The sequence below is a fragment of the Lethenteron reissneri genome, chromosome 63 (assembly GCF_015708825.2).
Source record: "Lethenteron reissneri isolate LAM-NWPU_2019-01 chromosome 63, ASM1570882v1, whole genome shotgun sequence".
Lineage (NCBI taxonomy): Eukaryota > Metazoa > Chordata > Hyperoartia > Petromyzontiformes > Petromyzontidae > Lethenteron > Lethenteron reissneri.
The window spans coordinates 5,086,573-5,102,940 of NC_083841.1; the positions used below are offsets into that span (position 1 = coordinate 5,086,573).

Sequence of the window (16,368 nt, forward strand, 5' to 3'; positions counted from 1 at the left end):
CAAACTCAACCATCACCACCACCACCACAATCTCCACTACAACCACCACCACCACCACAGAGCCGCCGTCCGAGGCCTGCACTCACGTAGATGAGCCCCGAGTAGTAGCGGTCCTTGAGGTTGTGCAGCACCGACGCCTCGTTGAGGCACGTGAGCTCCGCCATGTCCTCCACCTTGGAGAACTTGGGCGGGTTCATCTTCTGGACGTCTCCCTGGCTCACAGTGATCTTCTTGCTGCTCTCCACCAGCTCCACCAGCACCTCATCGCCCTTTTCCTCTGCGGGGGGCAAACACGAGGAATGGATTTACTCCGACGGCGGACGGGATTCCGGATCGAGGGCTGGTTTTTTTAAATCCTTTATGTTAAGTTCGCTCGCTCGCTTGCTTGCTTAGGACCGTGCAAATCTTTCGGTCGTTTTTTAAACCCACTTTCCGTGATCCAATCGAGCTGACATTTTGCACACAGACTCGTTGTGCGTGACAATTAATGTTCGTGAAATTTTTTTTCCAAAATTTTACACTGTTTAGGGAAAACAAATTAAATATTTAATTACCAATTGCTTAATACTGGCAGACAATCATCTGACCCATAGGTGGCAGCCATCTCAAGCCAGAGGACGAGAGGACTCTAGCCGCCACGCATATAAATGATTTAGAGTGAAAAACTTTGTTTTTACGGGTTATACTTGTTAAATCCTTTATATTAAGTTCGCTTGCTTGCTTGCTTAGGACAGTGCAAATCTTTCAGTCGTTTTTTAACCCACTTCCCGTGATCCAATCGAGCTGACATTTTGTACACAGACTCGTTGTGCGTGACAATGCATTTGCGTGAAATTTATTTTCCAAATTTTTACACTGTTTAGGGAATTTTTTAAAATATTTATTTACCAATTGGTTAATGCTGGCACACAATCATCTGACCCATAGGTGGCAGCCATCTCAAGCCAGAGGACGAGAAGACTCTAGCCGCCCCGATGCCACGCATATAAAGGATTTATAGTGAAAACTTTGTTTTTACGGGTTAATTTTTGTTTACTGGAAATTTTTTTTTCAAACGAAACTTTTTTTTTTTGCATTTTAAAAAAATCAGTTAAGGCCCCAAACTTAGCTCTGTAGGTCTTTTTTTTTAAGAAGCGATCTGACCATCTTCATCATTAGACCTCCTTTACTAGTACCAAAATATTATAATAGGGTTTTCTTATTCATATTCTTAGGTTTTTTCGGTAAAGTCACGTTGGTAAAAAATTAAAGAACCAAAGAGTCGGTATTCATTTACTTTTCAGAAGCGACCTGGCCACAAATCATCGCTCAACAAAGTGGCTTGTCCCGTGGAAATGTTCTAGCAAGCGAAGTCATCTAAATAACATCAGTGGGAGTTGCTAAATGTATGAGCCACTCCGTAGACCTGTCATTTAATGATGGTCAGATCTAATAATAGGGGTTTTCCCCTTGTTTCTCGCAACAAAACTGAAACCTTTTTTTTTACAAGGATTCAAGTTACTGCATTAAACACAAAACTTGAAGTCAAAATGCAAAAAAAAACACACTATGATACTATATTGGCATTGTCCTTGAACCTGATTGGTCCACACTAAGGGACAGCTTTCTTTAGAGCCTCGTCTCAATTGGTGCTCGACCAGATGACGCCAAAAGGCGTACAGCTCAAAGACAATGCTGCACTATCAAAGTAATGAGGGCTCGGGGTGAGCATCTACATCATTAGACCTCCTTTGGCAGTACCAAAATATAATAATAGGGTTTTCCCTTTTTTTCTCGCAACAAAACTGAAACCTTTTTTTTACGAGAATTCATGTCTCGTCTCAAGACGAGGCACAAAAGAAAGCTGTCTCTGGTGTGGACCAATCAGTTTCAAGGACAATGCAAATATTATCAGAGCGTGTTTTTTGTTTGCATTTTGACCGCAAGTATTGTGGTTAATGCAGACATGATTCCTGGTTAAAAGTTTCAGTTTTGTTGCTTGAAAAAAGGGGGAAAACCCCCTATTATTAGATCTGACCATCATGAAATGACAGGTCTAAGAAGTGGCTCATCACCCACCCTACCCACTCACCCTACCCACTCACCCCACCCACCCACCCTACCCACTCACCCCACCCACCCCATCCACCCCCACCCATCCACCAAACCCCACCCACCCCACCCACCCCACCCACCCCACTCACCCCACCCACCCCCACCCACCCCACTCACCCCACTCACCCCACTCACCCCACCCACCCCACCCACCCCACCCACCCCACTCACCCCACTCACCCCACTCACCCCACCCACCCCACTCACTCCACCCACCCTACCCACCCCACTCATCCCACTCACCATCACCCACCCCATCCACCAAACCCCACTCACCCCATCCACCCCTCCCACCCCACTCACCCCACCAACCCACCCCACCCCACCCACCCCACCCACCCACTCACCCCACCCACATCACTCACCCAACCCACCTACCCCACCCCACCCCACCCACTCCACCCACCCCACTCACCCCATCCACCGCACTCACCCATTCCACCCCACCAACCCCACTCACCTCACCCACCCCACCCACCCCACTCACCCCAAACACCTACCCACCCCACCCACCCCATCCACCCCACCAACCCCACTCACCCCACCCACTCACCCCACCCACTCACCCCACCCCACCCACTCACCCCACCCCACCCACCCAACCCACCTACCCCACCCCACTCACCCCACTCACACCATCCACCCCACCAACCCCATCCACCCACCCACCCCAACCACCCCACCCACCCCAATCACATCACCCACCCACCACCACCCACCCACCCACCCCACCTACCCACCCCACCCACCCACCCACCCCACCCCACCCTCCTCCAGCACCTTTGATGCTGGCCGCCTCGAACCCATGCTTCTCGGAGGGCACCCACACGAGCCGCTTTGCGCTCCAGTCGGCCTGCGCCGCGGGGTTGTTGACGGCCCCCTTGTCCACGAACAGGTACTGCTCAGCCTCCACGTCCACAGACGCCGCCTTGGCAGGGGGGGTCACAGCAGCAGCCGCTGGGGCAGCCGCAGCCGGTGACTTGGTGACAGTCGGAGTGGCCGTGACACGACCTGGGGCCACCTTGGCCGGTGGCTGTGACCGCATTGGGCCCGGCATGGTGCTATAGCTGCTGCTGATGTAACTGCTGCTGCTGCTGATGTAGCTGCTGCTGATGATGCTGCTGATGTAGCTGATGTAGCTGCTGCTGTTGCTGCTGCTGATGATGATGTAGCTGATGATGTAGCTGCTGCTGCTGTAGCTGATGATGTAGCTGCTGCTGTAGCTGATGTAGCTGCTGCTGATGTAGTTGCTGCTGCTGTTGCTGCTGCTGCTGTTGCTGCTGCTCCTGCTGTTGCTGATGTAGCTGTAGTTGCTGCTGCTGATGTAGTTGCTGCTGCTGCTGCTGGAGCTGCTGCTGCTATAATTGCTGCTGCTGTTGCTGCTGCTGATGTAGTTGCTGCTGCTACTGCTGGAGCTGCTGCTGCAGCTGTAGCTGCTGCTGTAGCCGCTGCTGCTGCTGCTGGTGAAGAATTAGTTGGTGCCACTGGATGTGTCGCTTGAAGTCTCCGTGGGAGTTGATTGGCAATTCCCGAGGCTGGCGACAGACAGGGGACACCGTGTTGATTAGCTACGTACGGTGCGAAAGAAGTTCAACGCACAAACATGCACGACGGCAAATGACGAGTGATTCGAATTCCGTGCGTGGCAGGTAACCTACGTAGCGCGCACGTCAAAAGGCAATTATTGTACACGTGGCGTCAGACTGTCTTAACACAGAGACCCGTAGACCCACACAGAGACACATAGACTCACACAGAGACCCATAGACTCACACAGAAACCCATAGACTCACACAGAGACCCATAGACTCACACAGAAAACCATAGACTCACACAGAGACACATAGACTCACACAGAGACCCATAGACTCACACAGAGACCCATCGACTCACACAGAGGCCCATAGACTCACACAGAGACCCATAGACTCACACAGAGACCCATAGACTCACATAGAGACCCATAGACTTACACAGAGGCCCATAGACTCACACAAAGACCCATAAACTCACACAGAGACCCATAGACTCACACAGAGACCCATAGACTCACATAGAGACCCATAGACTTACACAGAGGCCCATAGACTCACACAGAGACCCATAGACTCACACAGAGAGACATAGACTCACACAGAGACCCATAGACTCACACAGAGACCCATAGACTCACACAGACACCCATAGACTCACACAGAGACTCATATACTCACACAGAGACCAATAGACTCACACAGAGACACATAGACTCACACAGAGACTCATAGACTCACACAGAGACCCATAGACTCACACCGAGACCCATAGACTCACACAGAGACACATAGACTCACATAGAGACCCATAGACTCACACAGAGACCCATAGACTCGCACAGAGACCCATAGACTCACACAGAGACCCATAGACTCACACAGAGACCCATAGACTCACACAGAGACACATAGACTCACATAGAGACCCATAGATTCACACAGAGACCCATAGACTCGCACAGAGACCGATAGACTCACACAGAGACCCATAGACTCACACAGAGACCCATAGACTCACACAGAGACCCATAGACTCACACAGAGACCCATAGACTCACACAGAGACCCATAGACTTACACAAAGACCCATAGACTCACACAGAGACACATAGACTCACACAGAGACCCATAGACTCACACAGAGACCCATAGACTTACATAAAAACCCACAGGCTCACACAGAAACCCATAGACTCACACAAAGACCCATAGACTTACATAAAAACACACAGATATGCATAGACTGAGTTTTGATTAAACTGTCTCGGTCCGGTCACCAACAACTTGCACGCGAAATTTCCCCCCCCCCACTCCCGCCCACCTTCACATAAAATGAGATTCTTCATTTAACTTTGGCTGAGTTCCAGCTCTGAGCCTTGTGGAACGGTGTGCTGATCGTCATGTGACGAACCCTCTACGCAGGGCACATCAAAGCCGTTCGCTTAATGCGGATAACGAGCTCGATTTGAAGTGGAGCCTCAGCATTATTTACTGAGACGTGATTTTTATCAGACACAGGATGATGCACTATTAGCGGCGGAGTTACGCACTCTGCTGCCCCCGCTCTCATCTCACTCCACTCCCCTCCACGCACTCTTCTACCTCTCCCCTCTCATCTCAATCCACACTCATCTCACTCCACTCCCCTCCACGCACTCTCCTGCCTCTCCCCTCTCATCTCACTCCACTCCCCTCCACGCACTCTCCGACCTCTCCCCTCCCATCTCACACCACGCTTTCTCCTACCTCTCTCCTCTCATCTCACTCTACTCCCCTCCACACAATCTCCTACCTCTCATCTCACTCCACGCACTCTCCTACCTCTCCCCTCTCATCTCACACCCCTCCCCTCCACGCACTCTCCTGCCTCTCCCCTCTCATCTCACTCTACTCCCCTCCACGCACTCTCCTGCCTCTCCCTTCTCATCTCACTCTACTCCCCTCCACGCACTCTCCTGCCTCTCCCTTCTCATCTCACTCTACTCCCCTCCACGCACTCTCCTGCCTCTCCCCTCTCATCTCACTCCACTCCCCTCCACGCACTCTCCTGCCTCTCCCCTCTCATCTCACACCCCTCCCCTCCACGCACTCTCCTGCCTCTCCCCTCTCATCTCACTCTACTCCCCTCCACGCACTCTCCTGCCTCTCCCTTCTCATCTCACTCTACTCCCCTCCACGCACTCTCCTGCCTCTCCCCTCTCATCTCACTCCACTCCCCTCCACGCACTCTCCTGCCTCTCCCCTCTCATCTCACTCCACTCCCCTCCACGCACTCTCCTACCTCTCCCCTCTCATCTCACTCCACTACCTCCACACACTCTCCTACCTCTCGCCTCTCATCTCACTCTACTCCCCTCCACGTACTCTCCTACCTCTCCACTCTCATCTCACTCCACTCCCCTCCACGCACTCTCCTACCTCTCCCCTCTCATCTCACTCTACTCCCCTCCACACACTCTCCTACCTCTCCACTCTCATCTCACTCCACTCCCCTCCACACACTCTCCTACCTCTCCACTCTCATCTCACTCTACTCCCCTCCACGTACTCTCCTACCTCTCCACTCTCATCTCACTCCACTCCCCTCCACACACTCTCCTACCTCTCCACTCTCATCTCACTCTACTCCCCTCCACGTACTCTCCTACCTCTCCACTCTCATCTCACTCTACTCCCCTCCACGTACTCTCCTACCTCTCCCCTCTCATCTCACTCCACTACCTCCACACACTCTCCTGCCTCTCCCCTCTCATCTCACTCTACTCCCCTCCACGCACTCTCCTGCCTCTCCCCTCTCATCTCACTCCACTCCCCTCCACGCACTCTCCTACCTCTCCCCTCTCATCTCACTCTACTCCCCTCCACACACTCTCCTACCTCTCCCCTCTCATCTCACTCCACTCCCCTCCATGCACTCTCCTGCCTCTCCCCTCTCATCTCACTCCACTCCCCTCCACGCACTCTCCTACCTCTCCCCTCTCATCTCACTCTACTCCCCTCCACGCACTCTCCTGCCTCTCCCCTCTCATCTCACTCTACTCCCCTCCACGCACTCTCCTACCTCTCCCCTCTCATCTCACTCCACTCCCCTCCACGCACTCTCCTACCTCTCCCCTCTCATCTCACTCCACTACCTCCACGCACTCTCCTACCTCTCCCCTCTCATCTCACACCCCTCCCCTCCACGCACTCTCCTGCCTCTCCCCTCTCATCTCACTCTACTCCCCTCCACGCACTCTTCTACCTCTCCCCTCTCATCTCACTCTACTCCCCTCCACGCACTCTTCTACCTCTCCCCTCTCATCTCACTCCACTCCCCTCCATGCACTCTCCTGCCTCTCCCCTCTCATCTCACTCCACTCCCCTCCACGCACTCTCCTGCCTCTCCCCTCCCATCTCACACCACGCTTTCTCCTACCTCTCTCCTCTCATCTCACTCTACTCCCCTCCACACAATCTCCTACCTCTCATCTCACTCCACGCACTCTCCTACCTCTCCCCTCTCATCTCACACCCCTCCCCTCCACGCACTCTCCTGCCTCTCCCCTCTCATCTCACTCTACTCCCCTCCACGCACTCTCCTGCCTCTCCCTTCTCATCTCACTCTACTCCCCTCCACGCACTCTCCTGCCTCTCCCCTCTCATCTCACTCTACTCCCCTCCACGCACTCTCCTACCTCTCCCCTCTCATCTCACTCCACTACCTCCACACACTCTCCTACCTCTCGCCTCTCATCTCACTCTACTCCCCTCCACGCACTCTCCTACCTCTCCACTCTCATCTCACTCTACTCCCCTCCACGCACTCTCCTACCTCTCCACTCTCATCTCACTCTACTCCCCTCCACACACTCTCCTGCCTCTCCCCTCTCATCTCACTCCACTCCCCTCCATGCACTCTCCTGCCTCTCCCCTCTCATCTCACTCCACTCCCCTCCATGCACTCTCCTGCCTCTCCCCTCTCATCTCACTCCACTCCCCTCCACGCACTCTCCTGCCTCTCCCCTCTCATCTCACTCCACTCCCCTCCACGCACTCTCCTACCTCTCCGCTCTCATCTCACTCCGCTCCCCTCCACGCACTCTCCCCTCTCATCTCACTCTACTCTCCTCCACACACTCTCCTGCCTCTCTCCTTCCAACATAATAAAATACAATTCTCACGACGTTTCGGCCACAACGCAAGCAGCCGTCCTCAGGTGAAGAACAGGTCTGTCGGAAAGACAGCAGCCGTCCTCAGGTGAAGAACAGGTCTGTCGGAATGACAGACCTGTTCTCCACCTGAGGACGGCTGCTTGCGTTGTGGCCGAAACGTCGTGAGAATTGTATTTTATAATGTAAAATTTTTATTATTTTATTATTTCCCTTCTACGTGACTTTACCGAAAGAACCAAGACGATGCATTTCTGCAGTCACGAAAGCTTGAAATCGAAATTTAATTATTTTATTTTCCTACCAGGTAAGAGCCCACTGCTCAGGCTACGATGTCCGATTTTCTTTTCAGAAGCGACCTGACCATCACGAATGACAGCTCAACGGAAGTGGCTTCTCATCGTCAAACGTGCGGAAATTCACGGCAGCGAAGTAACTCTCAAGCGCTTGTTTATACATTTGCGGAGGGGATCAAAAACGGAGGACCAGGAGAAAAATCCACGCGACCACGCTGGAGAGAGAGACACGCAAATTTTAAATATACAGCAGCAGGCGTCAGGGTCGGGATCGAGCCCACGACCTCCTGTATACCAGGCGAGGTAGTCAACATCTCATAGCCACCGTGATGATGATGAGAGAGACTCAAACTCCAAATACACAGCAGGCGTCAGGGTCGGGATCGAACCCACGACCTCCTGTACACCAGGCGAGGTAGTCAACATCTCCTAGCCACCGTGATGATGATGAGAGAAAGACACGAAAACTCCAAATATACAGCAGCCATCGTCAGGGTCGGGATCGAACCCACGACCTCCTGTACACCAGGCGAGGTAGTTAACATCTCCTAGCCACCGTGATGATGATGAGATAAAGACACGAAAACTCCAAATATACAGCAGCAGGCGTCAGGGTCGGGATCGAACCCACGACCTCCTGCATACCAGACGAGGTAGTTAACATCTCCTAGCCACCGTGATGATGATGAGAGAGAGAAACGCAAACTCCAAATATACAGCAGCAGGCGTCAGGGTCGGGATCGAACCCACGACCTCCTGTACACCAGACGAGGTAGTTAACATCTCCCAGCCACCGTGATGATGATGAGCGAGAGAGACTCAAACTCCAAATATACAGCAGCAGGCGTCAGGGTCGAGATCGAACCCACGACCTCCTGTATACCAGGCGAGGTAGTTAACATCTCCTAGCCACCTTGATGATGATGAGCGAGAGAGATTCAAACTCCAAATATACAGCAGCAGGCGTCAGGGTCGAGATCGAACCCACGACATTCTGTATACCAGGCGAGGGAGTTAACATCTCCTAGCCACCGTGATGATGATGAGATAAAGACACGCAAACTCCAAATATACAGCAGCCATCGTCAGGGTCGGGATCGAACCCACGACCTCCTGTACACCAGGCGAGGTAGTTAACATCTCCTAGCCACCGTGATGATGAGAGAGAGAGAGAGAGACACGCAAACTCCAAATATACAGCAGCAGGCGTCAGGGTCGAGATCGAACCCACGACATTCTGTATACCAGGCGAGGGAGTTAACATCTCCTAGCCACCGTGATGATGATGAGATAAAGACACGCAAACTCCAAATATACAGCAGCCATCGTCAGGGTCGGGATCGAACCCACGACCTCCTGTGTACCAGGCGAGGTAGTTAACATCTCCTAGCCACCGTGATGATGATGATGAGATAGAGACACGCAAACTCCAAATATACAGCAGGCGTCAGGGTCGAGATCAAACCCACGACCTCCTGTATACCAGGCGAGGTAGTTAACATCTCCTAGCCACCGTGATGATGATGAGATAAAGACACGCAAACTCCAAATATACAGCAGCCATCGTCAGGGTCGGGATCGAACCCACGACCTCCTGTACACCAGGCGAGGTAGTTAACATCTCCTAGCCACCGTGATGATGATGAGATAAAGACACGCAAACTCCAAATATACAGCAGCCATCGTCAGGGTCGGTTCGAACCCACGACCTCCTGTACACCAGGCGAGGTAGTTAACATCTCCTAGCCACCGTGATGATGATGAGATAAAGACACGCAAACTCCAAATATACAGCAGCCATCGTCAGGGTCGGGATCGAACCCACGACCTCCTGTACACCAGGCGAGGTAGTTAACATCTCCTAGCCACCGTGGCGCCCGCATGATCAGCAGTGACAAATGTGAAACAAAAACTCCAAAGTGCGCAGAGAGGCCTGGAGAGATGCATGCTGGCAAGAACATTGCGAGACACACAGCGAGATGGGAACACGTGGACTCGTGTCACGTGTTACCCCAGCACGCGCAAAACTGCTGTCTCAGAGGCGGTGGGGATGGCGATCGGTTTAAGACCCCCCCCCACCTCCCCCCCCCCCACCCCCGATTGTTTAAACAAATGCTGCGCCTGGAGATGGAGTCGAAACGTCGGCCGTCGGTTCGCAAAGTCCAGCGGTGCTGCTCAAAACAAGCAAACAGGATTACAGCCATTGTAGCAGCAGCAGTATCAGCAGTAGTAGCAGCAACAGCAGTAGTAACAGCAACAGCAGTAGTAGCGGCAACAGCAACATCAGCAGCAGCTGCAGCAGCATCAGCAACAGCAGCAGTATCAGCAGTAGTAGCAGCAACAGCAACATCAGCAGCAGCTGTAGCAGCAGCAACAGCAGCAGGAGCATCATCAGCAGCAGTAGCAACAACATCAGCTGCAGCAACATCAGCTGCAGCAACATCAGCAGCAGCTGCAGCAGCAGCAACAGCAGCAGTAGCAGCATCGCTTCATAAAAAACACGTTAAAGCGCTAGACATTTCGATAACGTACGGCAAAAAAACCGGTAACCGTTATTTAACCGGGGTTCTTGTTCCTTACGCGTTGGCGGTGAACGCAACGACAAAGCCCCCCCCCCCGCGCCCCCCGCGATAAACAAATCTGGACGATCTTCTTGGTTCTTTCGGTAAAGTCACGTAGAAGGGAAGTAAGAAAATAATAAACATAAAACCAGGTCTGTCTAGGCGACAGCGTCTGAATGACGCTGTCGCCTCGACAGACCTGGTTTTCACCTGAGGACGGCTGCTTGCGTTGTGGCCGAAACGTCGTGAGAATTATTTTATTATGTTTTATTTTAATTATTTTATTACTTCCCTTCTACGTGACTTTTTCCGAAAGAACCAAGAAGATGAATCCCTGCAGTCACGAAAGCTTTAAATCGAAATCTGGACGATGTTGACAACCAGACTGGGAATGGAGTGGCATCCAGTCGATGAAAAGAGTCGTAGAGGACAACCACCGTGGAGATGGAGCGATGGAATTCAGCTCTTGTACAACAAGACTCTGGGTGGATGTGGTGGAGGTGGAGGAATGGAATTCAGCTCTTGTGCAACAAGACTCTGGGTGGATGTGATGGAGGTGGAGCGATGGAATCCAGCTCTTGTGCAACAAGACTCTGGGTGGATGTGGTGGAGGTGGAACGATGAATTAAGCTCTTGTACAACAAGACTCTGGGTGGATGTGTTGGAGGTGGAACGATGTAATTCAGCTCTTGTGCCACAAGACTCTGGGTGGATGTGAAGGAGACGGAGCGATGGAATTCAGCTCTTGTGCAACAAGACTCTGGGTGGATGTGGTGGAGGTGGAACGATGAATTAAGCTCTTGTACAACAAGACTCTGGGTGGATGTGTTGGAGGTGGAACGATGTAATTCAGCTCTTGTGCCACAAGACTCTGGGTGGATGTGAAGGAGACGGAGCGATGGAATTCAGCTCTTGTGCAACAAGACTCTGGGTGGATGTGATGGAGGTGGAGCGATGTAATTCAGCTCTTGTACAACAAGACTCTGGGTGGATGTGATGGAGGTGGAGCGATGTAATTCAGCTCTTGTGCAACAAGACTCTGGGTGGATGTGATGGAGGTGGAGCGATGTAATTCAGCTCTTGTACAACAAGACTCTGGGTGGATGTGATGGAGGTGGAGCGATGTAATTCAGCTCTTGTACAACAAGACTCTGGGTGGATGTGATGGAGGTGGAGCGATGTATTTCAGCTCTTGTGCAACAAGATTCTGGGTGGATGTGATGGAGGTGGAGCGATGTAATTCAGCTCTTGTGCAACAAGACTCTGGGTGGATGTGGTGGAGGTGGAGCGATGTGATTCAGCTCTTCTACAACAAGACTCTGGGTGGATGTGGTGGAGGTGGAGGGATGGAATTCAGCTCTTGTACAACAAGACTCTGGGTGGATGTGGTGGAGGTGGAACGATGAATTCAGCTCTTGTACAACAAGACTCTGGGTGGATGTGGTGGAGGTGGAGCGATGGAATCCAGCTCTTGTACAACAAGACTGGGTGGATGTGATGGAGGTGGAGGAATGGAATTCAGCTCTTGTACAACAAGACTCTGGGTGGATGTGATGGAGGTGGAACGATGAATTAAGCTCTTGTACAACAAGACTCTGGGTGGATGTGTTGGAGGTGGAACGATGTAATTCAGCTCTTGTGCCACAAGACTCTGGGTGGATGTGATGGAGAGATGGAATTCAGCTCTTGTACAACAAGACTCTGGGTGGATGTGGTGGATGTGGAGGGATGGAATCCAGCTCTTGTACAACAAGACTCTGGGTGGATGTGGTGGAGGTGGAGGAATGGAATTCAGCTCTTGTGCCACAAGACTCTGGGTGGATGTGGTGGAGGTGGAGGGATGGAATTCAGCTCTTGTACAACAAGACTCTGGGTGGATGTGATGGAGGTGGAACGATGTAATTCAGCTCTTGTACAACAAGACTCATGGTGGATGTGGTGGAGGTGGAGGGATGTAATTCAGCTCTTGTGCAACAAGACTCTGGGTGGATGTGGTGGAGGTGGAACGATGTAATTCAGCTCTTGTGCCACAAGACTCTGGGTGGATGTGATGGAGGTGGAACGATGTAATTCAGCTCTTGTGCAACAAGACTCTGGGTGGATGTGGTGGAGGTGGAGCGATGGGATTCAGCTCTTGTGCAACAAGACTCTGGGTGGATGTGATGGAGGTGGAACGATGGATTCAGCTCTTGTGCAACAAGACTCTGGGTGGATGTGGTGGAGGTGGAGCGATGGAATTCAGCTCTTGTACAACAAGACTCTGGGTGGATGTGGTGGATGTGGAGGGATGTAATTCAGCTCTTGTACAACAAGACTCTGGGTGGATGTGATGGAGGTGGAGCGATGGAATTCAGCTCTTGTACAACAAGACTCTGGGTGGATGTGATGGAGGTGGAGCGATGTAATTCAGCTCTTGTACAACAAGACTCTGGGTGGATGTGGTGGAGATGGAGCGATGTAATTCAGCTCTTGTACAACAAGACTCTGGGTGGATGTGGTGGAGGTGGAACGATGAATTCAGCTCTTGTACAACAAGACTCTGGTTGGATGTGATGGAGGTGGAGCGATGGAATCCAGATCTTGTACAACAAGACGCTGGGTGGATGTGAAGGAGACGGAGCGATGGAATTAAGCTCTTGTACAACAAGACTCTGGGTGGACGTGATGGAGGTGGAGGAATGGAATTCAGCTCTTGTGCAACAAGACTCTGGGTGGATGTGATGGAGGTGGAACGATGTAATTCAGCTCTTGTGCAACAAGACTCTGGGTGGATGTGGTGGAGGTGGAGCGATGGGATTCAGCTCTTGTGCAACAAGACTCTGGGTGGATGTGATGGAGGTGGAACGATGGATTCAGCTCTTGTGCAACAAGACTCTGGGTGGATGTGGTGGAGGTGGAGCGATGGAATTCAGCTCTTGTACAACAAGACTCTGGGTGGATGTGGTGGATGTGGAGGGATGTAATTCAGCTCTTGTACAACAAGACTCTGGGTGGATGTGATGGAGGTGGAGCGATGGAATTCAGCTCTTGTACAACAAGACTCTGGGTGGATGTGATGGAGGTGGAGCGATGTAATTCAGCTCTTGTACAACAAGACTCTGGGTGGATGTGGTGGAGATGGAGCGATGTAATTCAGCTCTTGTACAACAAGACTCTGGGTGGATGTGGTGGAGGTGGAACGATGAATTCAGCTCTTGTACAACAAGACTCTGGTTGGATGTGATGGAGGTGGAGCGATGGAATCCAGCTCTTGTACAACAAGACGCTGGGTGGATGTGAAGGAGACGGAGCGATGGAATTAAGCTCTTGTACAACAAGACTCTGGGTGGACGTGATGGAGGTGGAGGAATGGAATTCAGCTCTTGTGCAACAAGACTCTGGGTGGATGTGGTGGAGGTGGAAGAATGGAATTCAGCTCTTGGACAACAAGACTCTGGGTGGATGTGATGGAGGTGAAGGGATGTAATTCAGCTCTTGTGCAACAAGACTCTGGGTGGATGTGATGGAGGTGGAGGAATGGAATTCAGCTCTTGGACAACAAGACTCTGGGTGGATGTGGTGGAGGTGAAGGGATGTAATTCAGCTCTTGTGCAACAAGACTCTGGGTGGATGTGGTGGAGGTGGAGGGATGTAATTCAGCTCTTGTACAACAAGACTCTGGGTGGATGTGATTGAGGTGGAGCGATGTAATTCAGCTCTTGTGCAACAAGATTCTGGGTGGATGTGATGGAGGTGGAGCGATGTAATTCAGCTCTTGTGCCACAAGACTCTGGGTGGATGTGGTGGAGGTAGAGCGATGGAATCCAGCTCTTGTACAACAAGACTCTGGGTGGACGTGATGGAGGTGGAGGAATGGAATTCAGCTCTTGTGCAACAAGACTCTGGGTGGATGTGGTGGGGGTGGAGGGATGGAATTCAGCTCTTGTACAACAAGACTCTGGGTGGATGTGGTGGGGGTGGAGGGATGGAATTCAGCTCTTGTACAACAAGACTCTGGGTGGATGTGGTGGAGGTGGAACGATGAATTCAGCTCTTGTACAACAAGACTCTGGGTGGATGTGGTGGAGGTGGAGAGATGGAATTCAGCTCTTGTGCAACAAGACTCTGGGTGGATGTGGTGGAGGTAGAGCGATGTAATTCAGCTCTTGTACAACAAGACTCTGGGTGGATGTGATGGAGGGATGTAATTCAGCTCTTGTACAACAAGACTCTGGGTGGATGCAATGGAGGTGAAGGGATGTAATTCAGCTCTTGTGCAACAAGACTCTGGGTGGATGTGATGGAGATGGAGGGATGGAATTCAGCTCTTGTGTCACAAAATCTACCGTGGGGATTGTAACAAAGTTTTCAACCACTCTGGAGACGGAGCGATGGAATTCAGCTCGCGTGCCCGGGGTGCAGGATTGACTTTAACTTTCACGGAATCCGTGAGAGGCATTTATTTTAAATTATCCAGCAGCGAATTTAACCGTGGCTGGCAATTTCCAGCTGATGATGATGATGATTTTGTTGAAGAAACGATGATGATGTTGATGTGGTTGAGGAAAATGATGATGATTATGTGGTTGATGAAAATGATGATGATTATGTGGTTGATGAAAATGATGATGATGATGAAAACGATGATGATGATTATGTGGTTGATGAAGACGATGATGATATGGTTGATGAAAATGATGATGATGTTTTTGATGAAAACGATGATGATGATGTGGTTGATGAAGACGATGATGATGTTGATGTGGTTGATGAAAATGATGATGATTAAAATGATGTTGATATGGTTTATGAAAATTATAATGATGTTTTTGATGAAAATTATGATGATTACGTGGTTGATGAAAACCATAATGTTACTAATGATGTCGATGATGTGAAAGGAAATGGGGTGGGTGGGAGAGGGGGGGGGGTTTCCCTTACCTGAGATCTGAGAGAATTCACGACCTCCACTCGCCCTCGCCTCCCGAGAAGAAGACGCGGATGAGAGTTGCGAAGCCTCCTCCTGCTGATGCCTCCTCCTGGTTCCTCCTCCTGCTGATGCCTCCTCCACCTCCGAGAGCCCCTCCCGCAGCTCTCCCACAGCACCAACCACAGACGGCCAGGGAGGGGCGACAGCGGGGGGGCAGCGGGGGGGGGGGGGTAGTGGTGGGGTTAGTGGTGGGGTTAGTGGTAGTGGTAGTAGTAGTGGTGGTAGTAGTGGTGGGGGTAGTGGTGGTGGTAGTAGTGGTATTGGGGTTAGTGGTGGTGGTAGTAGTAGTGGTGGTAGTGGTGGTGGGGGTAGTGGTGGTGGTAGTAGTGGTGGTGGTAGTAGTGGTAGTGGTGGTGGTGGTAGTGGTGGGGGTGATGGTGGAAGTGGTGGTGGGGGTAGTGGTGGTGTAGTAGTGGTGGTGGTAGGGGTAGTGGTGGTAGTGGTGGGGGTAGTGGTGGTGGTAGTAGTGGTGGTAGTAGTGGTGGTAGTGGTGGGGGTAGTGGTGGTGGTGGTAGTGGTGGTGGTGGTAGTGGAGGTGGGGGTAGTGGTGGTGGTAGTGGTGGTATTGGGGTTAGTGGTGGTGGTGGTGGTAGTAGTGGTAGTAGTGGTGGTGTTAGTAGTGGTGGTGGTGGTAGTGGTGGTGGTAGTGGTAGTGGTGGGGGTGATGGTGGAAGTGGTGGTGGGGGTAGTGGTGGTGGTAGTAGTGGTGGTGGTGGTGGTAGGGGTAGTGGTGGTAGTGGTGGTGGTAGTAGTAGTGGTAGT

General features: G+C 51.7%; 1 protein-coding gene across 1 annotated transcript in view; it reads right to left on the bottom strand.

Annotated features, from left to right (window-relative positions):
• LOC133358818 (myosin-11-like) overlaps positions 1-15,683 on the bottom strand; it is a 72,999-nt gene extending 57,316 nt beyond the window's left edge. The window contains exons 1-3 of the mRNA XM_061577266.1: positions 15,558-15,683; positions 2,875-3,629; positions 87-277 (exon numbers count right to left, since the gene is read on the bottom strand). Of these exons, the coding sequence (XP_061433250.1) occupies positions 87-277; positions 2,875-3,151 (468 nt within the window). The 5' untranslated portion in view covers positions 3,152-3,629; positions 15,558-15,683. The remainder of the gene's footprint in view (positions 1-86; positions 278-2,874; positions 3,630-15,557) is intronic.
• Between the last annotated feature and the right edge of the window lie 685 nt (positions 15,684-16,368).